The sequence below is a fragment of the Phyllostomus hastatus genome, unplaced genomic scaffold (assembly GCF_019186645.2).
Source record: "Phyllostomus hastatus isolate PE091 unplaced genomic scaffold, TTU_PhHast_1.1 phas_scaffold_317, whole genome shotgun sequence".
In the NCBI taxonomy this organism is placed as follows: domain Eukaryota; kingdom Metazoa; phylum Chordata; class Mammalia; order Chiroptera; family Phyllostomidae; genus Phyllostomus; species Phyllostomus hastatus.
This window is the reverse complement of record NW_025334023.1, coordinates 3,806,637-3,829,845: the sequence shown is the minus strand read 5'-3', so window position 1 is coordinate 3,829,845 and position 23,209 is coordinate 3,806,637. Positions and strand designations below refer to the sequence as shown.

Below are 23,209 nucleotides of genomic sequence, written 5' to 3'. Positions count from 1 at the left end.
CTGTACTGTCTGATTCCGTTTATATGAAACGTCCAGGATAGAAGTGTCCGTCGACATAGAAAACTGACGGAGGTGGTTGCCAGGGGCTGGGGGAGTGGAGGGTGGGGAGAAGCTACTCCTGGGTGAGGGATTTCACTGTGCATGGTGGGAATGTTTTACACTAGGCAGAAGTGGTAGTTTTGCACACTATTGTGAATATACTAAATGCCACTAATTATTCATTTCAAAATGGTAAATTTTATGGCATGTGGGTTTTACCCCAATAAATTATTTTTTTAAATTGCTAAAAAAAAGGCAGCGCCTGTTAGATAGGGGTATTGGAGATGAGACATGGGTGTTGGCATGAGGCTCCCGGGGACAGGATGGTGTGGGAAGGAGCAGCTGTGGCAGGGTCAAGGCTGAGTGGGTGGCAGTCTGCCAGACTGGTGAACACCCAGGGCTTCAGACCAAGACTGCCAGGGTTCAGAGCTGCGTGGCCTTGAACAGGTTACTTAACCCCTTTGTGCGTCAGTTTCCACATCTACAGTGTGGGAAAAATAAAGTGTTTGTTATGGGAATCTTATATTATGGAAATCTGAAAGTTTTTCTGGAGATTAAATGAGTTAATATCCGTGAAGAGCTTGGAATAGTGCTTGGCACAAAGCAAGTACTGCGTAAGTGTTGGCTACTATTATTAACTCCCATTCACATTTTTATTTATCTCTCTGCTCACCGAGCACCCCTGCTGAGGCAGGCCCTGGGCTGCAAGCTGGGGACACAGCTGCGAGTGTGACTCAGGGCCGGCTCTCAGAAGCTCCCTCAGGTCCTGGTGCAGGAGTGACACCCGCAGCAACCGCCTCCCCTCGCTGCGCCTGCCGCTTCAGCTGTTCGTGGAAACGGTCCATCACCCCCTGCTTCTCCAGAGCTGCTCAAACAGGTGCCGCCTCGCCCAGGACCAGGCAGGCCTCCCCCAGGACCAGGCAGGCCTCCTTCATGGCATTGGAAGATGCCCGGGCTTGGGGGCTGGTGCCTTGGACTCAGGACCTTGGCAAGTCCCTCGGCCTTAGTTCCTTTATGTGTCACTGGAGAGGTCTGGCTGGCCGAGTTTGGGGGTTCTCCTCAGCGTCTTCTGACTTCCGGACCTCTGAGCCACAAAGTTCACTAGTCTGTGTTTGGGATGGGCCTGAGGTGTCACGTCTGCTGAGATTTAATTGATAACAAGTGGGCAGTCTTTTGGAACTGGCCAGCCAGGGTAGGGGTTAGGATGGGAACTGGGGCATTTGCTTGAGCTCCGGCCTTCGGGGACTGGGCTTCTGCCTCCCTTTGGGGGTAGCTAGCCCCCACCAGTGTATTCCTACACAGCTGTGCTTAAGCCATGTGTGACATTTGATGATGGCTTCTTTTCCTTCAGCATTTCCCATGCCACTAACTTATCCCAGTCTCCGTATTTGTGAATGACACACAAGAGTTCCTCATGTGAAGGCTCCACAGTTTACTGAACCATCCCCTTATTTGACATTTACATTATTTCCCGTTTATTGCTCTTGTAAATAATACTGAATTGATTAGTTTTGAAGCTATCCGATCACTTCCTGAGGGCAGGGCTTGGCCGCCGCCCTCCTCCTTCACCCCTGCACACCTTTCTTGCTCCTAAGGTGAGCTTCTTGCTTGCAGGGGAGAGGAGGTTCCCTCCAGGTACTCTCAATATGAGTTGTTTCATTTGTCTTCTGCTGCATAATCTACCACCCAATATAGTAGCTCAAAACAACAACATTCATCTTTTATCCCTGGTTTTCTGTGAGTCAGGAATGTGGGAAGAGCTCGGCCGGGCAGTCTGGCTCAGGGGCTCCCGTGGTTGCAGCTGGCTCGGGGGCTGCAGCAGCTGTGTGCTCACAGTGGGACCTGGTGACCCGGTCCCTGGGATCTGGCCATGTCTCTCCCTTTCTCTCCCTCTGTCTCCCCGCTACCTCGCTAAGCTAGGCCCCCTTCATTTGTCACTGGCATGAATGATGTCAGCTGAACCCTCAGCACCGTCTGTGGGCCAGGGGTTGTTCCAAGTTCTTTACGTACATAAAGTTGCTCGTTGAATCCTCATGAGGAGGCCAGTGCTGTCAGGATCTCTGTTGCAGCTAATACATGGCAGGTTGGGCGTTTGAACCCAGGGCAGTCTTGTTACCAACGGTGCTCCTTCGCTGGCCTCCCCGTGCCCACTCTAGCCTCTCGGCCCTTCCATTCCCCACCCAGCAGCCAAAGTGAGCGTGTGAAAGTGCAACTTCCTCACGTCTCTTCTCTGCTGACACCCCATCAACACCTGAACGCAATGACAGTAAAATCTCGACTCCCGACTCCCGACCGAGGCTGCCTGGTGCCCCGGCTCTGCCGGCTTCACCTGCGCGACACCCTCAGCGCCTCCCGTGAGTCCTGCTCCATCCCGCGGAGCCTCCCCACTGCGGGTTGTGTCCTGCTTCGCCGCAGTGCACCGGCCAACCTTTTCCCTTTCAGAATTCGTACTGCTCATTCTTTAGCTCCCGGTGCAGTTGTCACTTCTTCGGGAAGCCTTCTCTCGACTGGTCAGCTTGCCCAGCCTGGCCTCTCAGAGCCCTGCCCTGACGGCACTAATCAGATCACCGTGTACTGGCTGTCTGCTTCCCGCCCGTCTTGCGGGGCTGTGGCATCGCACACTTGCAGGGCACACCAGTGGCACTGTGAGCAGTGCCGTGGCACCCCAGGGTCCTGCAGCGCCCTGTCGTCGTCCTGGCCAGAAGGGAAACTTCTGGTGGCCAATAGTGTCTGACACACAACAGGTGCTCAGTAAATATTGGTCGAATATTATTGATAATAATAGAGCTAATATGTATTACTAGGTGCAGGCACTTTGCTCATTTAATCCTCAGAACAGCCCTTCCTCACAGAGGCAGAGACAGCCTGAGGGAGGGCGGTCGCATGCCTGCTAGAGGTTCCATCTGCGGCAGGCTGGTTTCCTGGGAGAAGAGCGAAGGAAGGGTCCCCAAATTCTAGCGGCTCGGAGCCAGTCAGATGAGGGTTGGGAGGGAAAGCCCAGACACGAGTCACTGAATAAAGCCTCTCAAACGGTGGTGAGGACTTACGTGTGGGGAGGGAGAAAGGAAGGGGGGAAGGCCCCTGGACAGGAAGTGGATTTGCTTTGGGGCCACCCTGCTCCTTGGGTGCTGGGCCTGGCTGCCTGCTCTGCTGACTGCAGCCTGACTCCCAGGCTGGCTGTACCCTACGGGAGCCTGAGGAAGGAGGGTGCCAGCCGGAGCAGGGATGGGGTGGGATTTTCTCCCACACGCAGGCCTCAGTTCTTCCCTACCTGGAGGCCTGTCCGTCACCTCATGCCTCCTCTGAGAGGAAGGGGGGCAGGAATGCCCTGTGATACAGGTGAGGGAAAGGAGAGAGCCGCAGAAGTCCAGGGGTTTGTTCAAGACTCAGAGCCAGGACCAGAACCAGGTCCCTGGAAGCCCCCACAGCTCCCAGCACTGAGAGAGAGAGTGTGTGTGTGCGCGCGCGCGCGTGTGTGTGTGTGTGTGTAGGGGGAGGGGGGGCAAAGATGATGCCTCCCTCTTCCTCGGTCCCACAGCTCCTCCTGACCCCTGGCCCCGGCGCATGCTCTACCGGAGAACAGGCCTCTGTTCAGGCTTCAGGGACTGGCCCGAAGTGATGGTCAGTTCCCAGGTGTCTGGAAGTCCAGAGCAGCTTCCGTGCCCACACTCGCTCCTCTGCAATCCTTGGGGTTTCCACTGGACTGGAAGCTTCCTAAGGGCTAGGCCTGGACTCCCCCATCAGATCAGTTTTGCTCCACAATATTCTCTGAGTTTGCGCTAACTCCTGTGTGGAGCTCAGCCCAGCCCAGAGGTTGGGTCTGGGGGCTTTGGAAAGAGTTGATATCTCAGTGGGTCTTGAAGGAGCGGTAGGGGTGACCAGGTGGAGCCCTCGTCCCCATCCTCCTGAGACTTTGTCTCTCTGGGTACAGAGCTGGGCAGGCCCTGGTGACTGAGGGGGCGTCCCCACCACTGCCACTTCCCCCACCCCGCCACAGGCCTCCCCAGCCCCTAAGCTTCCAGAGGCTGTAACCCCCAGCGCCTTCCCAACCACCTGCCCCCTGGAGGCCTCAGCTTCTATCCCTGTCTCCTCCTCACAGGTTCAGTCTGCTGGGGATTCTGTTTTGGTTGGAAAGAAGAGGCGGAGGTGTTTGCGTGTCTGGCTCTTTCCTCCTTTCTCATTCCTCCTCCCTTCCTCCCGCCTGCTTCTCAGGATGTTTCCTCTGTCAGCCTGGCTCTCCTCCAGCCTCTCCCCTCCTCGGGCAGGCAGCAGCCGTCCTCTCCCACATGGGGCTTCTGTGGGCTGTGGCTTTCCAGAGTGCGCCCCTTAATGCCTTCTGCCCCAAGGTGGGGTCTGCAGGGCAGGTCCCTCAGGGTGGGGCGCACTGCCCCTCCTCTCTCCACTGTTTAAAACCCACGTCTCCCGGGAGAGGAGGCTTCAGGCCCACTCCACGGCTGCCTCCTGCTCTGTGTGGGACTTTGGGCTCCTTCCATTCCTCCTCTGGGCCTCGGTTTCCTGGGAGAGCCAACAGCCAGTGCAGCCCTGTGGCGCAGAGGCACATAGCACACCGTGTGTTCATTTGGTGGTAGTTTCGTGCTGCTCTGCCAAAGATCTTCCCTTCTGGCTTGGGGATTTGGGGAGCTGCTCCCTACAACTCGGCAGTGACTTGGAACGCAGAATTTGAATTACTTTCCCCTCGGTCTCCTGCCCCCACTTTTTCACACCCCCAGCTGACATCCCGTCACCCACTGAGGACTCTCATGACCGCTTCTACCTGCCTGTCCTGGCAGAAGTTCACAGGGTGAAGCAAACCCCCGCCCTGGCCTGACAGAGTTCAGTCGGGGCCTCGTATCAGCTCTGTGCCCTGTGCAGGGAGCAGGGCTGGTGGAGCGGCCTGGGAAGCAGCAAGTGGCATACAGGAGCAGTGAGGACTGCGGACGGGCAAGGTGTGGAGGGAGCCCTTCCCAGAAGAGGCAGAGCTGACCCAGGGCTTTGGAATGGGGGTAAGAGTTGGACAGAAAGGCAGGGTGGGAAGGTTGTTTCAGGGAGAAGGAACGGCCAGTGCAGACTCTGAAACAAGGCATGTGATCTAGGGCTTAGGGTGTGCTGGGGAGGTGGGTAGAGAGGAGGCTGGAGAGAAGGGCTGGGATGTACAGGAAGGAACCTCTGATGGGGGGTGGGGGTGCCCTGGCCTGCTGGACTGAGATCAGCAGTTAGCCCCCTTGCTGGGTCTCAGGTCTGTGCGTGGCAGGCCTGGGCTTGCAGGGTAGGCAGGCACTGGAGGGGAGGCCCCGGGGGCTTGTCAGGGCTTGGGACTGTGTGGATGCATCAGGGGATGACTGGGTCTGCTGCCCTGTGCAGAGCAGGTCGTGGGACTAGAACCCATCAGGGCCAGCTGGTTAAAGCCGGCTTTGTGATAACGTGTGAAATAGAACCGGGTTCAGCTGTGGTCTCCATAATTTCCTGGCTGTGATCCTGGGCAAATTATTCACTTCTTTATACTGCGGTTTCCTCTACAATAAAGACAATAGAAGGTACTTCTTAAGATTTTTACGGAAATTAAACAAGGTAACTTGTGTAAAGTTTTCCATTGTCCTTCCCTCTTTCTCCCCTTCCTCCCCCACACTCCTTTCCTCAGCAGGGCTGGCCCTTTGGCCTGGGGCTGAGTTTAATTTAAGGCCCCTGGGCATCCTCAGCCCTGACAGCTTCCTGCTAAACCTTCCCACAAGGCCCTGCGTTGGGAATGCCCCTGTTCTGTGTGTTTTGCTGGGGCAGAGTCTCAGGGTCCCGGCATCAGCATCACTTTTAGAAATGCAACAGTTAGAAATGCAGGTTTTCAGGCCCCTCTCATACCTACTGAACGGGAACTCTGGGGGTGGGCCGGCAAGGCTGGGCTTTAACAAGCCCCCGAGGTGATTCTGACCCAGGCTCAAATGTGAGAACCACTGCCTTAGGGGCAGGCACCCAAGGGCATCCCAGTGGGAGGAGCCTGGCTCGGGGCCTGGAGTCGGAAGACGTGGATGCCCAGGGGCCAGCTTTCTGGGCTTGTGACCGGTGCACTCACACACAGCTCCGAGCTCAGAAGGGCCTCATAAGTGGTTTAATGCTCTTCTGTCTCCATCTTGGAATCTGTGCAAGGGGCCTGTTTTCATTTTACACTGAGCCCACAAATTATGTCACTGGTCCTGGGTGCAGGTCAGCTGGGTGTCCTCAGCGAAGTGTCCTTCTCTCTCTGAGTCTCACTGCCCTCATCTGAACGGGGGTGACGGTCCCCACATTCTGGAGTAACGGTGAGGGTTAAACGTGATGCCTGTGTTCGGCCGCTGGCCTGGGGCCTGGCTCAGGCAAGTGGAGAGTGGCTTCCCGAGGCTGTGTGCCAGCCCTGGGTGCACCCGCCGGGACACCGTGGCTTAATGGGGCTGATGGCCTGGAGCAGGGAGACAGCCGGCCAGAGACTCGCGCTGTGAGAAGTACTCCCGGAGTGCCTAATGGGGGACTCCGACCTAGCTGTGGGTCACTGAAGGCTTTCTGAGAGAGTGCCTAATGAGTAAAACTCTGAGACGAAGTGAGACAGGGTGGATGTGAACTCCGTGTCAGGGCGAACAGCATTGTCCAGAAGGAGGAGCAGTGTTACGATGTGTTATTTTCCTAGTTGTTAATGACAGGTCTCCGTGGCAGGCTGCAGTGAGATGAGAAGTCCTAGAGGGAGGAGCCGGGGCGCAGGGCTGAGGGCGGTCCGGTGGCAGCCTCGGGCCCTCGGGGCCTGGTCCAGGTGCCTTCCCTCCAGACAGGCCCTAGACCATGGCACTCCAGCCCTGGAATGGGCCCTTGCCCAGAGGCCACCTGGAACAGGGCAGGAGTGTGGCTTTGCCAGCTGGTGCCACAGGCAGGCAGGTTATTAATCCTCCGGAAACCTCAGCTTCCTCTCTGGCAAAATGGGCCCCATAACCCCCTCTCCGTGGGCTGTGGTGAGGTTGAAGGAGGTGATCGCATAGAAGTCCCAGCACAGCGCCACCCACAGGAGGTGCTCAGTCCATGGTCGATTCCTCTTACCCACCATGGACGTGAGAGTGGGGAGCCCAGGTTTGGTCCAGGAGCCCCTCCCAGGCTTGCTTCCCCGGTGGTGGTGGTGGGGGTCCTTTCTTTAACTGTAAGGAAAATGAGGCGGATAATCCCTTTCATAGAGATGATCAAGTGAGATTAAGAGCTAACCAGCTTCGAGGGCCCAGAAGCTGTGGCTTTAGAGAGAGCCAGGTGCCCACTTTTCCCTTGGGGGTCTGGCCTGGGGGTTCCTTGAAACCCGCCAGCTACAGAACAGACAGGGGTGAGTCCTCAGTCCAGGCCCAGCTCTCTCACTGGTGGCAGCAGCTTGAATTCGTCGCAGGCTTCACTGCAGCAGGTGCTTCCCGTGCATTCATCGAGAAAGGTGCTCTCATCACTCTCATTGCAGAGGTGAATCAGAGTGATTGACTCTTTGCCCAAGGTCTCCCAGCCAATGAGGGGCAGACCCCAAAGTCTTAACCACTACCGGAACTGACTTCCACAGTGACACCCTGTGGGGTGGGGGCAAGTCCTGTGTTTCCCTGGGCCTCAGAGTTTCCATGTGTGCCCTGCGGTAGGAGTGGGGGTGGGACCTGATGTTCTCTGAGGCCCCCTCAGCTCCGGTGTCCTGGAGTCTGCGTTTCTGGGAGGGCCTCTCTCCTGGCTTGGGACACCACATACCCTGTCCTGCATCCTGGCTGCTGTCACCGTTACTGTGGAGCAAATGACCAGCTTGCTTGGGCCCTCTCCGCCTGCTCCAGCCTCCCAGGCGTGCTGCCATCTGGGGCTGACCCCGGGCCCTGTTCCCTCTCCCTTACCCACAAGGAGGAGCAGGCATGGCCAGAACCATGGTTTCTCTACCACAAGTGCGTGTGGCCCGGGATTGGTGGGGGCTGGAGCCCTGTGGGAGATTCCAAAGTTAGAAAGGGTTTGGCAGCTCTGGGGAGCTGACCAAGGTCAGTGTGGCTGGAGAGTGTGGAGGGAGGGGCAGGGGACCATGGGAGAGGAGGGGCCAGACTGCCAAGGGTGTGTGGGGAACAGTCAAGAAATTTCAGGCCGAGGAGGGACTTGTCAGGTGTGCATCCAGAACGACCGAACTCGCCGGCGCGAGCTCGGATGGGATCAGGCACACAGCGTTCACAGCGTCGGACGCCGTCGTGGTGCTTGTTGTTCAGGAGGTCGTGACCCCCTAGATCCCACTCCTCCTTGGCTGTGAGACCTCGGGGCCGTCACTCACCCCAAAACCTCATTTTCCTCACCAGTAGTGGTGCAGGAAGAAGGCTAAGGAGCTTCTTTCCAGGGATTGTGTCAGGATCAGAGAAAGATCACGAAAGGATTTCATCTAACCCCTGTTAATCCTGCACACACTGGCTGGCCCAGCCCAGCTGTGTAAGCAGGGCCCTTTCATCACGCCTGCCTCCTTCTCCGTTCAGGGCAGCGCAGCGCCCAGTCACTGGCTCCAGAAGGGCCTGGCCCTGCAGGCAAAGCTTTACTTTCCCCAGATCCCTGGCTGTCTCGACCTCTGCCCTGCCCTGCGTCGGCCGACCCCTGCCTTCTCCTCAGACTCTCCTCAGCCCTGAAGCCCTGGCCTAGGAGCTCTGGTCTTCAGAGCCTCGGAGATTCCCAGTCAGTCAGTGTGGTGTGCAGTGGAGCATGCAGGTCCCCAGGAGCTGACATACCTTCCTGAGCCTCAGTTTCCTCGTCTGCAAAATGAGAGTGGGACTACCCACCAGGTTAGTCTCCTGTAGCAAGTTACCACACAGTTAGTGGTCTGAAACAGCACAAATTTATTCTTTTACCGTTCCAGAGACTGTGTTCCTTCCTGAGACTCTTGGGGAGACCGATTCCTTTGCCTTTTGTAGCTTCTAGAAGGTGCCTGCATCCCTTGGCCCCTGGCTCTGCCCTCCATCATGAAGCAGCAGTGTAGCCTCTTCCAGTCCCTTGGTGCTCCTGCCACTGTCACCTGGTCTTTTCTCTCTGTGACCCTCCTGCCTCCCTCTTACAAGGACCTGTGTGACCTCACCCGGGGCCCACCCAGGCAATGCAGGGTAGTCTCCCCATTTTCAGATCTTCAGCTAAATCACATCTGCAAAGTCCCTTCTACCGAGTAAGGCAACATTCACAGTTCCCGGGGATTAGGGCGTGGTCATCTTGGGGGCCGTTATTCAGCCTTGCTGGGTAGTTGTGAGGACTAAATGAGACCAGACGTGTGGAAGGGGCCTGGGGGCCGGCACGCAGTCTCTCAGTGCCCTGTCCCTTCCTCCTTTCTCCGGGCCTGTCTCCCCGTTCATGAAACGAGGCTGCCCTTCTTCGCCAGTGGGGTCTCACCCTATGTGGAGTGTGTAGCACGGACAGGCCGCCTGCGCCCTTGGCCCAACCTGGGACTCAAGGAAAGCAGCAGAAGTGAGCCCTGCCCCTAGGACACCCCCAGCAGCCCTTGAAAAGCCCTGCTCTCCTCCCCTCTCGCCGCTGGGGCAGGCCTCCTCTCAGGTCCTGGCCTGCTGAGCATTTCCCATCATTCCCGGGGATGGCTGATGGGAAAGGCTGAGCTCACCGATCCCTGGGGAGGGTCAAAGGGTGGAGGGAGGAGAGAGAGGCTGGCAGCAGCCTCTGTGAGTACAGGGAAGAGGAGAGGCCAGGAGAGGAGAGTTGCAGGGGGAGAGGTGGAGGCTATCAGTGCTCAGCGTGAGTGGGAGAGGGCCGGGCAGGGCCTCCCAGCTGGGCCTTAGAGAGTGGGCAGGCCTCTCTCTGCCCTGTGGTCTGGCCCCAGCCACGCCGCTCTGTCCTTCTGCTGGCCGCCCCTCCTGAGAGGCCCTGGGACCCAGAGGAGTGTGTTTGTGTGTTGGGGACAGGAGGAGCATGTCACAGACCAGCAGGGGCTGGAAGTGAAGGGTTTCTGCCTGGCAGAAATACCCACCGCCCTCGGGGAGAAGAGGGCCAGCTCGGCCAGGGTCTGTCCCCTCACTTTCCTTCCGCTCAGTGGCCAGTCCCCGTTCACCCTGGGGCTCATCACCTGTCTCCTTTTTCTTACTTGCCCGTGTGTGTGATGGAGGCAGAGGCAGGCAGTAACACCATCATGGGATGTGAAGGACTCTAATGAGGGGGTGATTTTGAAAGGTACACTCTGCTATAGAAGGATGTGTAATTCCGTGCATATGCATGTCACTTGTCACTTAATGTTCTCTCCCTTCCGCACCTTGACAACCTGGCCAATGCTTAACCATTCCTCAAGTCCCAGCTCAGGCGCCCCCTGTTCTCTGTAACTCCCTCCTCGGCCCGCCCTGGCCTGCCCGGGAAGAACTGAGCCTCCCCTCCTGGACTTACCGTCACCTTCTTTATCGCCCTTCTCGTGGTGCCTTTCTCCGGACAGCCGCTGTGCGCATCTGTCACACCCATCGCATGTGGGCAGTGCGTTCACTGCGGTCCGCTCTGCTTCTCAAGGTCACTGTAGCTGTGGCAGGATGTGGGCAGAACGGCGGAGGCATGGGCGAGCTGGCCTCCCTGGGTCTGGCCTGGGCAAGGTTCCCCGTGCATGGCGGTTTAGCCCTCAGGATTGAGCAGACCCCCGTGACTGACTCAGTCAAAGTCCCCGAGACCCAGCTCAGAGCTTGCGGCCAAGCCATCCAGGCACAGCGCCCTTCCCTCTCTGCGCTGTGAAGGCTGTTGCCCATGCCTGGGACCTCCTGCTGAAAGATAGGCAAGATGTCGAGGTGGGGCGTGCTGGTCAAGAGGCTTCCTGATGAGGGTGAAACCTGAGCCGGAGACTGGGAGAGTGTTGAGGGAGGGGCTGCCCAGACCTCGAGGACGGTATTCACAGTCCCACCCATCACGCCCAAGCACCCCCGGAGGCCCACGGCTCACTAAACTCAGAGAGACTGCCGAACAAATAGACATTGGGGTGTGGGGCGTGGTGGGCAAAGGCTTCTCCGCCCCCTGGCTGTGTGTTCTCGCGTGTGATTGCTTAAGTCTTCTCCCCACTGGACTCTAACCCACACACAGGCGGGGCCCAGGATGGCCTTGTTCGCTCTGGCAGTGCTGGCGCCTCTCAGTGCCCGGTCCTGCCATGGATCGAACTTGGACTATGTGCCAGGCATAGGCAGACCTCAACCTGTTCATCCCCCTCCACACCCTGGAGGTGGGTTGTGTTACCCCATCATAGGTGAGGCAAGAAGAGCCGTTAAGTGCCAGATCCAGACCCTGTTTCTCATTGGTCTTCCTCATGTCTGTCACCATCTGTGTGGCCTCCCTGGGGCTCAGGAGAACGTGCACGTCTGGGCCGGGGCTGGTTCCAACGCTGTCACCACCGACAGGCTGCTGGTGGAGGGGAGACGCAAGCGCGTTCCTCCTGGCAGGTCTCCCACAACATCCCAGGAAAAAGAGGGGAGCCAGTGTTCAGGGCAGGTGGGGGTTCGGGTGAGCATGGGGTGCCTATCACCCAGCCCAGGCGTGGTTTGCGAGAGGCTCAGAGGTGGTCCAGAGCGCCTCTCCCTGCTTGCTGCTTCGGGGACAGCTGCGCTTGGCTGGCTCCGCTGTGCCCGCCTGGTGTGCAGGCCTGTGTGTTCTTGGAAGGAATGGAGACGCACTTCTTAACAATGCTTGGTACCTCACCTCGTCCTGAGAGCAGGCCTTTGTCCCTGCCCAGCACTCTGTTCCCCAGGGACGCCTCATACCCATTGTCTCCACTCAGCTGCCCAGGCCCCTGGGTGGTGACGTCGCCCCCACTGAGAGCCAGTGAGCCAGCTAAGGCCAAATGGACAGGGACCTGCCTGAGGCCACCCAGCCGGCCTGCGTACTGTGATGGTGGCTTGTGTTTCCACCACTTGCAGAGCCTCATTTAACACTCTAGGCAGCCGAACTGCAGGCTGAGGAAGCGACAGGCCTGCCCAACCCCCAACCCTGAACTCCTTTATGATAGACCTTCTCTGTGCCACACACGGCCCCAGCCCTGGAGCCGCTCCCACCCTGGGGGGCAGACTCCAAGGAGGGGCAGAGATGGGCATCCTCCGCCTAAAGGCACAATAAAGGGAATAATGCCTTTTCCCCTTGTGTTATCCCCATGTTTCATTTTTAAAGATTTGATTTTATTTTTAGAGAGAGGGGAAAGGAGGGAGAAAGAGAGAGAGAGGGATATTGATGTAAGAGAGAAACATTGATCGGTTGCCTCTTGCTCGCACCCTGACCAGGGATTGAACCCACAACCCAGGCATATGCTCTGACTGGGAATCCAACCCAGGATCTACCCACTGAGCCACGTTGGTCAGGGCTTGTCCCCCCATTTTCAACATGACATAAAGCAGCTAACCCATGACAAATAAGTGATTTGTCTTAAAATAATTGTTTTTTTTTGTTTGTTTTCTAAATTTTAGTAAGAGTACTCAGTTAAAATTCTCAAAAAAAGGTCCACAGTGATTTTGAGGTGACTGATGAGCACATGCTTTGCGTGGCAACACTGCTGGTTCCGGGAACCTCGTGCACCCCGCAGCCTGTCTGATAACGAAAGTGTTTAGTTTGGAAGGCGCTGAGGATACAGTGTATCTTTCAAAAATATCTAATCCTTTTCATTAATCAAGCAGATGGTGCATTTCTTATTTTTTTGCTCTGTGACTTTGGACAAGTTACTTAGCCTCTCTGTGTCTGTTTTCTCATATGTAAAGTAGGGATAATAAGAGTCCCTCACAGGGTTCTTGTGAGGATTAAATGAGTTAATATAATGTTTAGAATAGTGTCCTGCGTGTATTAAACATTTCACAAACATCAGTTATAGTAATAATAATAACAATTATTATTATTTCTTAATCAGAAAACATACCCAGAGTGAGTTACCACACATGGTCAGGTTGCTTTTCGGCAAACGCAAGTTCTGCTAACGTCTACCAAGTGTGGGCGCTGGGCATGTCTGGGCCTTGTCCTGCAGCCCGGCTGCTCCCTTGCTCTGCCCGGTGGCCTGGGTTCACTCTTCTCCACCCTGGCTCCCAGCTGCCAGCTCCCAGCTCATAAAACGTGTAGGCAAAGCACTCTGCGGATCGATGCTAACTAATAGCAGCTCCCTGGAGCTGGCGCGCCTGTAGGGAAGATGATCCTGGAGACAGCTTAGACGAGGCTCAGGGACTGCCCCCTGGGGAAGGCCAGGAGGTCCTCAAGGAGGGACCTGGGAAGGGCCTTGCGTTTCCTCCTCCCCGCTGTCTCCTACCACAGCAGCCAGAAGTGGGTGTCAACAGGGTTGGGAGATTGGGGAGAGGGGCATTGAGGAGTTTTGCCCAGCTAGTGGCCGAGCCAAGAGCAGGGACCTATTCAGACCACATGCTTGGACACACCTGGGCTAGAGCTAAGTACACAGCCCGGCCCAGGCGTCCTCTGGCTGGGGATCTCCCAGCTGCTCACCTCACTGTCTCTTGAGAAGTTGACGGCCCTGGCCAGGACTGACAGTGCTGGCCACTGCTCAGATGCAGGGCTGTCGTGAGGATGGCCAGGAGGCTTCAGTTTAGCTGAGGGTGTGAATGGGAAGTTGGCAGGGGACCCGCTGCAAGGGATGATGTGGGCAAGTCTCCCCCAAGTTCTGCCCCGAGGGGAAGCCCTTCTCCGAGGGTCAGACTCGGAAGTCTGCTCTGGGAACTATGGTGGGAGTGACAGATGAGACCGCCCCTCTGGGAGTCCCTTGTCTGGTGGAGGAGGCAGGACCTCATCCTCCGGGAGAGGGACTCCAGTCTGACGGGGGTGTGGCTCCTGGTCCCTGGGATTCCCTGGGGGAGAGGACCTAGCCCGCAGTCCTCTGGCAGCGCCTTGGCTGAGGAAGGAGGCGTGACCTTTGTCCTGCAGAAGCCTCCTGCCCGATGGAGGGGTCATGGCCACCTCCCTCAGGGAGTCCTTATCCAGTCGGGGAACTCTGACCTCCTAATTCAGGAAGGCCCCCTCTGATGGGGGAGACCCACCTTGTCAATTCTCGCTCAACAAGCCCCATTGGATGGCTTTGGCCTTTGCCTCCCTCCTCCCTGCCCCCTTCCCTGTCCCGCCTGATTCATGGGGAGCCCAGGCCCATAGGTAATGGGTAAGAGGAAGCAGGGCAGAGCAGCGAGCATGTTTGGCTGCTGTGGGGCCGGGAGGACGGGGACTGCAGAGGAGCCCCCGTAGCAGTAAGGGTGACGTGGAAGGTCCCCCGTGGGGGAGTCTTTCTGGGACAGCCTGGTGGGCAGGAGGTGCCCAGCTGGGCAGAGTGCCCACTGGGGATAAAGGATGGCGGCTCTCCCAGGCTGGGAAGGAGGACTTGAGCGCCCACTCCAGGGGGCCCCTGTCTCCACGCAGGCCAGGCTGTGGGGGAGGAGAGGGCCCCGGAGACCCTCGCCCTCCGCTGGTCCACCCGCTGGCCGAGGGCTGCCAGCCCAGAGACATCCGCCCTCCAAGGCCCGAGAAGCCCAGAGGAGGAGAGGAAACAGGACGCGTATCAGGAACGCCTTTTCCTTTCCTCTACAACTAACCCCCTCACTTGGGGCTGGGGAGAGCCGATCCTGTGGGGCCTGCCCAGGCCTGGCTGCTGCCACAGCCCCCGGCTCTGGCCCATCCAGGGCCCCCTCCATCCCACCCAGCCCCCTGCCTTGCCTGCTGCTCCTGGGCTGGTCCCTTAACTTCGCCGAGACACAGGGCTGTCATACATAAAATGGGGTAAGGCTTCCTCTCTGCCGCATAAGAGAGTTGGTTCTCCTCCTCTCTTTCTAGGGTTGACAGAGCGGAGATGGGCACTGAGCATTGCTGTGTGTGCTGACGCCGGGCGGGCAGGGCTGCCAGCAGCGGGCAGGAGCAGATGTGGGCAGACAGGAAGTCTGCGACTTGTCTGAAAAGGCAGGGGACGTCCTGGTGCAGATGTCCCAAGGCGAGTGGGTGTGGAGTCAGAGAGGGTCTGGCTGGAGACAGAGGTGCGGACCTACCAGCATCTGGTGGCAGCTAAAGTGGCCGGGTGGGTGGAGTCACCCAGGGAGCTGCTTGTCAGGAGCTCTGGGAAGGGGAGGAGGCCGGCCCTGGAGGCCACAGCCAGCCGGGCTCAGCTCTGGAGCCTGTGAAGAGCTGGGTGCAGAGTGGGTTGGGGGCCACCCAGCGAGGCCTCCGGGGGCGAGTGGCCTGGGAGCTGAGATGGAGTCACTGGGTGCTGCTCCCAGGGGGTTGCAGAGACCTTCCTCTCAGCAGGCTGGGTGTGGGGGTACATGGGGAAGGGTGGGCCACAGATGAGGAGGCAGTGAAGGTGCAGGGTGCTCAGACATCCAAGAATGTGGCCAGCCAGACTGGCATTCTTCTGTGTTCTCATTGCTTGAGTCAGTCCTCTGCGGGCAGGGGGGCTACTGTGGGAGCGCGTGTGTATTTGCATGGTGTGTGCTCGGTGTAGGTATGTGGGGTTGGGTGTGAGAGGCATGTGGAGTGTGTTGTGCAGGTGTGTATGTGGGGTGTACTTGGTGTGTAAGTGGTGTCTATGTATATGTGTGGTATGTATGTGGTATGTGCAAGTGTCTATGTATGGTGGACATGCATGCAGTGTGAGGTGTGAAGTATGTATGGTGTGTGTGTGGCATATGTGTTTGTGGTGTCTGTGTGTGGTCTGTGGTGTGGCACCCTAGAAGCATCCACCAGGCTTGTGAATTTCTCTTTTGGGTTATGCCCAATGGTGTCCTGGTAGCAGTTGGCCTTCCAGAAAAAAGAGAGGCTGGAGGTTGTGGCATTTGCCCATTTCTGTGGTGTAAATTCTCCCGCCGTGGACTTGTCACGACCAGTGTGATGTCGCTGAGCATGGAGGTGGGAGGCAGTGTGCAGGACGACACCATCAAACAGCATTCCCACCAAATAGACTAGGAGATATAAATTATGTCAGACCAAGGTCAACATAGTAAAATTTAGTGAAATAATTAGTAAGGGATACGATTTGAGTATGTATTCCCTTTGTTTTTAGTATACTCCATTCAATCACAAGTTTGGACCAGGATTTCTCACTACCAGCACTGCTCACGTCTGGACTGGGGATTCCCTGTTGGGCCCGAGAGGACACTAACCTGTGTGTTGTGATGGCAGCGTCCCTGATCTCTCTCTGTGAGATGCCAGTGGCCCCTTCTCACCTCAGCCCCAAGACTCCATGCATTGCCAAATGTCCCCGGGGGGCAAATTCACCCCCAGCCTAGGGCCACTGGCAAGGACTGTGTTTAACAGCCAGCCTGCAGAATCCCTGACAAGGGGGCAGTTGGCTCTCGTGAGCTAGCGCCAGCATAGTGAAGGCTCCTCTCTGGCTAAATGTAAGGCATCTATTTCCCCCTCCAAAGTTTTTTCTTAGGAAGGAGCTGCCACCTTAGGCCGCAGCTGTCAGTCCCTCGGCAGCCCCTGACCACAGAGGGCTCTCAGCCCTGACAGCCCCCAAGTGGCTGACGAGGTGGAGCCAGAAACACACCACCTTTCTGATCTGTTCTATGTTTTATGAAATGTGAAAATGGGAAAAATACAATGCTTCTGAACTCTTGTCTCATTCTAATGTAGCATATAACTCTATATTCCTAAAAGTTTGTTTTTTCAAATTGGCAAATAAAGCAAAGAATACGGGATCAGGTCTCCCCGCTGGGGGCGTCCCGGGCGTGTGTGTCTGGGGCCACGCGCCATCTCACTGCTCCTGCTGGGGTCATGCGCATCTACCTGTGCCGCCCCCCGCACCCCCCGCCCCCCCCCCCATGTCTCACCGGCGTGGCGAGGCTGCCCGCCTCTGGTTCGCCGCTCCACCCCGGTCCTGTCCTCCCAAGTTCTGAGCTCAGAGTTTGGCTCTTGTTCATTACTTTATTCCAAGTATTTGTTCAGCGCTATGTTCCAAGGAAAATGGATGACTTAAGGAGAGGGCCCCGCTCTCCAGAGTTTGCCAAGGTCTCACCTCCCAGGCCACCCACCGAGGAGTGGGCGAGCGGGTGCCGAGGGTGTGCCGGGTGAGGGCGGGAGGGGGCCGCTGCGCAGGCGTGTCGGTGGCCCCAGTGCCCCCAGAGCAGAGCTGGGCACACGGCAGGTCGCCTCATTCCACCCGCCCCTCTGCGTTGGAGGGGGGCTTTGCTCGTTTGCGGGGACTGTGTCCCTGCTCCGGAGTGCAGGTGCCGTGGGGGCAGGGCACGGGGGTCCCGCAGGCAAGAACAGTGCCAGAGCCAGAGGCTGGACAAATCAAAGGAGGAAGAGAGAGGAGGGAAGTGGGAAAGATGGTTGGAGGGAGGAAAGAAGGGAAGGAGGTGGGGGATGGGGAGCCAGCAAAGCCTCCCCCACCGCAGATGAGAGGAGTCAGGGCGAGGGTGCTTTAAGCCAGAGCAGGCCAGGGAGGCTTCTTGGGTGAGGCAACACTGGGGTGACATTGGAAGGACGGAGAGGACTGCAGTCAGGAGAACCAGAGGGAAGGCTGGTGCAGAGAGAGAAGAGCAGGGTCCGTCCCTGGTGATTCCTGGAATGTGAGGGACTCAATTGGAGTTTCATTTAGTCCAAAACTATTGTTTTTCATCTGAGACTATCAGGGAGACAGACAACTCAAAAAATTTCCCCGTCTCCAGCAAGGGAGTCATCATCCCTCCTCCAGCACCTGAGGCCTGGGTGGTTCACCTGAGGGACGCCTGGCAGAGGGGAGGGAGGACGGAGAGCTGGGGGTGTGGGGGTCAGGAGTCAGGGTGGTAGTAACAATGACAGAACCACCGGTGTTGGCTTCCCTTTATCCGTTGTCTGCTAGGTGTCACGTCTTTTTTTTTTTTGTTCTGAGTTTTCATATATGCCTTCAACTGGTGGGGTAGACATCACCCGATTTCCCAGACCAGGGCAAGTGTGCCCCAGAGAGGATGCGAAACCCACCCTAGGTCACGCGGGCAGGGTCTGCTTGCCTCAGCGTCCACGCTGCTTCGCCTGCCAGTAGCCTGCTCCCCGCGCCCCCCCCCACCCCCGCCTCTCCATGCTGGAGAAGGCTGGAGAGCACCGGGTGCCATTGGGGGGCTCTTCGGGATCCAGCTGCCGGCCCAGTCGGTGAAATCTTCATTAGCTTTGGACTTTCCTGTCTCCAGTGTCTTGGGGTACCGGAAAACAGGTTATGTTCCTTTAAGAAACTCTCCCCTTTGTCATGCCCACCTGGTGGCTCCCCATTCCTCACTCTGCACCCCCTGAACATCTCCAGAAAAATGAACCGGGAATGCAGCAGGAAGCTGGAGGAAACCCTGTCTGCCTAGCAGCCAGAGGCCGGGAGCTTGACTTGGCCAGGAACCTCTACCCCTGCACCCGCCCCCATCCACCACCCCTGCCCCTCAGACCTGCCACACACCACCCTGCTCCCTGCGAGCCTGCAGAGGCCCCAGGGGCCACGGGGGATTTGTGCCAGGATGGGACCGGAGCACGGGAAGCCTGGGGCTCTCCTCTTCCTGGCTCTCGGCTCGCCAGCGAGAGCCTGCGTCTCCTGGCCCCGGCCCGGGACTCTTCCCTCCCTCGGGTTTTGATTTCTCCATCTGGGAAATGAAGCAGGCTGCCCCATGACTCCTCAGGCTCCACAGAGCTGTGAAATGGGGGTGACGTTCTGTTTTCCTGCTTCCTTCCCCCTCCCGGGCAGTCCTGAAGAGCAGGTGCGCGAATGGTGCGTAAACAGGCAGGCGGTGTTCTGACTCAGGGAGGGCTGTTCAGTTCTTTCTGGCAGAGCAGACACGCCTGTGCACAAATAACTCTGCTGCCAGGGAGAGTGTGATAAGGGCCCTAGAAACCTCTCTGCTGCCATGGCCACCTGCTCCTCGCGCCTTCCTGCCCCCTGATGGCTGTTTTCACACCCAGGAAAGTGGGTCAGAATGTAGGGCGGCTGCTCCTGAGAGTTAACGCCCCTTCCTCGCATGCTCCCCACGCTGCCCAGCTAGGCCGTGCATGCCGTCAGAGGCAGTGGTGGGGGAAAGTTTTGGGGTCCGGAGCATCTCTGTCTCTAAAATACAGCCCTGGCCAATCAGTCGTCCTCTCTGAAAGTGCCCGTGACTCCCCGTGGCCTTGTGCATGGTCTAAGTTCCTGAGCTTGGCCCTTCAAAGCCTTCGAGCCAAGCCCAGGGCCCCGCGCACGGAGGGGCTCCAGGACTGCCCAGCGGCAGTCAGCGGACGCCTCGCCGGCCCATCCTCCTCCCTATGCTCCCCCCAGCACTCAGGACATGTTCCAGCCACAGCAGTCTGCCCACTCTGGCCCAAGCCCTCGGGGGACTCCGCTGCTCTCTCTGGGCCTTCCCCTGCCCTCCCGCAGGCTGGCGCTCTACCGTGACTGGTCTGCAAGACCTCGCTCTCCTCCGTGCCCTCCCTGGAAGCCTCTCTCGACTCCCCACACAGAACCACGGGGTCCCGCCCAAAAGGGAGCACTGTGAGTGGTTGAAGGTGCGACCTCTGCAGCCAGGTGGCCTGGGCTCTGACATCTAGTCCTGCCCCTCACGAACTGTGTGACCTTGGGCAAATTGCTCAGACTCTCTGCCCGTTTCCGCAGCTGTGGAGCGGGGGTGGTCGCATGCCTCCTCATAAGGCTGTGGGAGCAACAAGTGAGTTGATTTTTGCTGCCCACTTCGAGTGGGGACTGGCACCTGGTTTCTGTCCTGGAAGAGTTTTCTGATGCCAACTGGAGACTGGAGTAGTATTTAAAGGTCTCTCCACGTTCACTGTTGAAAAATACAACATTTTCTTCCAACGCGAATTTCCCAAGGCTCACAAAGGAATGAATTATTACCAGTGATCTGTCAAGTCATGGTGGCGAACCCACATTCCCAGAGAGTCTCCCCGGGGTGAGTGTTCTGATGTTAAGAGCTGTTTTGTCTCAGTGATCTCCCGCAGGGGCCCACGCGTGGGGCTGCTCTCCTGAGCTGGCTCCCTGACTCGGGGTACGTTATTCAGGATCACCGGTCTCAGGTCTCTCCTCTGAGCGAAGGGGCACATTTAGCGGGATAACGTAATATCGTGACATGCGTGACGTGCATGGCACAGCACCTTCGTTCTCGGGCAGAACTTAATGCACGGAGGACACCGTGCCTGGTGGGCGTCCCTAACCGGCTGTCCTGCGGGTCTTGTCAGCAGGGACCACGAGCTGTTTGTTACACGGCCCGAGCCTGGCACCAGTAGGGGGCTCGGTGAACGTGAGCCGAACGTGCGTGGGAGAGCCAGCCGTTGGTCAGAGTGGAGCAGACGCCTGTTCTGGGTGTGCCAGTTACAGTCCAGGTCAGCTGGTGGTGGCTGGGACCAGCCCCTGTGAAGCGTTGTCTAAACCCGATGCCCACTGATCGGTCCCGAGGGCCGGAGAGAACTGTAGGCGGAGGGAGAGCCGTGGAGTTCACTCACCTGGAGAAAAGGATCGTTACCGACAGCCATCTATTCAAACTTCATCCATTCTCACTTTTGACTAACTCTCTCTTAGAACATTCATTCAAAAACATTCAACCTGTATTTATTTATTGAGCACCTCCTGGGCCCCAGGCACCGTGCAATGACGCAAATAAAATCTCTACTCTCGCTGAGGCGATGTAAGGGAAGCAGAGGGTGAGTGGACAGACCGTTACAGAGTGTGGGAAATGCTGGGACTGGGGACACACTGGGGGAGGTAGTTGGGGGGCACCTATCCCAGCCTGGGGGGAGGTCAGGGAAGGCTGCCTGGAAAAGGAGAGAGCTGGGTGGAAAACACAGCGCAAAGAGTTCTAGTAGCTGACACTGCAGGCCTGGGGCGGGGCCCGGGGAGTCCCAGAGGTGTGCAGTCTGGACTGCAAAGTTGCAGAACGGGAGGTTCTGACTTCACAGGGTTTAGAGTCATAGGATCCATATTTTTCTACTTTACTTTCAATATGTTGTCCAGACTCTCCTTTCTCCAAGACTTGAGACATGTTTTGTTAGGAAGCTCTGGCAACTTTACAATGTAACTTGTGCTTATTGTACAGAATGGAAAAGTAAGAGCAGTGAGTGGGTGGGTGGGCGAGTGGAGGGAGGGAGTCTCTTTCAACGCCTGTTAGAATTTAGACACATGTCCTCTCCTTTCGTTCATTGTTTGGGGGCTTGGTTTTAGTTTTATTTTTTTTTATTGAGATATAATTTACGTACTGTAATAGTCCAGTTTTAGTGCAAAATACCACGATAGTCACAGTTTGAGTCTGTTCACACGGCTATGCGACCCTCACCACTATCTGATCCCAGCACGTGTTCGTCGCCCCAAACGGAAGCCCATCTGTGAGCAGTCACTCCTCACGCTCCCGCCCACCAGCCCTGGCAGCTGCTGCCCTACTTGTGTCTGCACGTACTTTCCTCTCTGGGACATGTCATGTAAATGGAGTCAGACCTCGTGTGGTCTTCTGTGCCTGGCTTCTTTCACTTAATGTCACGTTTTCAAGGCTCATCCATGGAGCGTGGGTCAACACTTCACCTCTCCTGTGGCTGAATAATATTCCATTGTATACATAGCACATTTAAAAATACATTCATCAATTGATTGATCATATTTATTGATATGATCAATAAGTCATAATGTTTTATGGCTATTATGGACAATGATGCTATGAATATTTACATGCCCACGTTGCATGAACATCCGTTTCCAGTTCCCTTAGGTGCGTATGGAGGATGGAACTGCTGGGTCAGATGTTAGCTCTGTGTCTAACTTTTAGGGGAACTGCCAGACTGTTTCCAAAATGACCCCCACGTCGCATTACCACCAGCAGCGTGCGAGGGCTGCCGTGTCTCTGCATCCATGACCACACTTGCTGTCATCCTTTTTTAGTCACAGCTGTTCTAGGAGGACAGAGTGTGTGGCTGTGGCTGATTTGCATTTCCTCAACGACTAGCAATGTTGGGCATCATCTCATGTGCTCACTGGCCATGTGCATATCTTCCGCAGAGAAATGTCTATTCAAATCCATTGTCTATTTCTAATTGGTTTACTTGCCTGTTTGATGTTGAATAAAAGTAAAGTCATTATGTATCCTGGCACTAGACTCTTATCAGATACATGATTTGAAAACATTTTCTCTATTCTGTGAGTTATCTTTTTTTAAATCTTCACCCAAGGACATTTTTTTCTTTGCCTATAGAGAGAGGAAGGGAGAGAGGAAGTGAGAGAAACCTCGACTGGTTGCCCCCATGCACACCTGACTGGGGATTGTATGCGCCTGGAATAGGGGTTGAACCTTCAATTTAGAAATGTGCCCTGACTGGGAATCGAACCCATGGCCTCTCAGTTATGGGACTACACTCCAGCTAAGGGAGCCACACTGGCCAGGGCTGTGGGTTGTCTTTGCACTTGCTTAACAGTGACCTTTTCAGCTCAAGAGTGTTTAATTTCGATGAAGTCAGTTTTATCTATTTTTTCCCCTTTGGTTGCCTGTGCTTTTGTTGTCATATTTAAGAAACTGTTGCCTCACTCACGGTCATGTTTCTTCCAGGAGTTCTAGGTCTCTGACCAGTTTTGAGTGAACTTTTGTGCACCATGTGAGGCGGGGGATCTAACCTCATTCCTCGCCTGTGGATGCCCAAGTGCGCCAGCATCGTTTGTTGAAAGACTCTTTCCTCCCCATTGACTTGTCTCGGCTCCCTCGTCAAAAATCAATTGACCATAAATATATGGGTTTATTTCCGGATTCTCAATTCTGTTCCATTGATCTATATGTCTATATTTAGGTCAGTGTTGCACAGTCTTGACTACTATAGCCTGTGGCGAGTTACGAATTCGGGAGTGTGAGTCCTCCAACTTTGTTCTTTTTTTTTTTTTTCCTCAAGATTGTTTTGGCTACTCTGGGTCCTTTGTGTTCCCATTAGAATTTTCGGACCAGCCTGCCAGTTTCTGAAGGAAAGCCAGTGGGGACTTTGATAGGGATTACACTGACCCTGTAGATCAATTCGAGGAGTACTGCCATCTTATTGTTTTTTATTTTGGTATTTATTTAGTGCAAACTGAGCTCATGCCCAATATGGTATTTTGAGTCCTGATCTATTCTGCTTACTATTCTGTCATAGGCATTTCCCTGGGTTACAAAAGATGCAAGCATAATTTCACTGCTCTATAATATTCCTTTGTTTGGCTGTTCCACAGGATTATCAGCTCCTGGTTGTTGGATAATTTATCAGAGACGTGCTTTGTTCTGGGGCCTTGTGGTGCAGGTCTCTCCTACAGGCA

At 56.2% G+C, this 23,209-nt stretch overlaps 1 protein-coding gene across 3 annotated transcripts in view; it reads left to right on the top strand.

Annotated features, from left to right (window-relative positions):
- ARRB1 (arrestin beta 1) overlaps positions 1-23,209 on the top strand; it is a 66,939-nt gene that overhangs the window by 18,747 nt on the left and 24,983 nt on the right. Inside the window, exon 2 of one of the 3 annotated variants that reach the window (XM_045817786.1) lies at positions 19,766-19,844. The exons of 1 other annotated variant lie outside the window; for it this stretch is intronic. In XM_045817786.1, the coding sequence (XP_045673742.1) occupies positions 19,807-19,844 (38 nt within the window). In that variant the 5' untranslated portion in view covers positions 19,766-19,806. Of the gene's footprint in view, positions 1-14,640; positions 14,737-19,765; positions 19,845-23,209 lie in introns of those variants that run through there. One more of the 3 variants, XM_045817785.1, reaches the window with a different exon arrangement.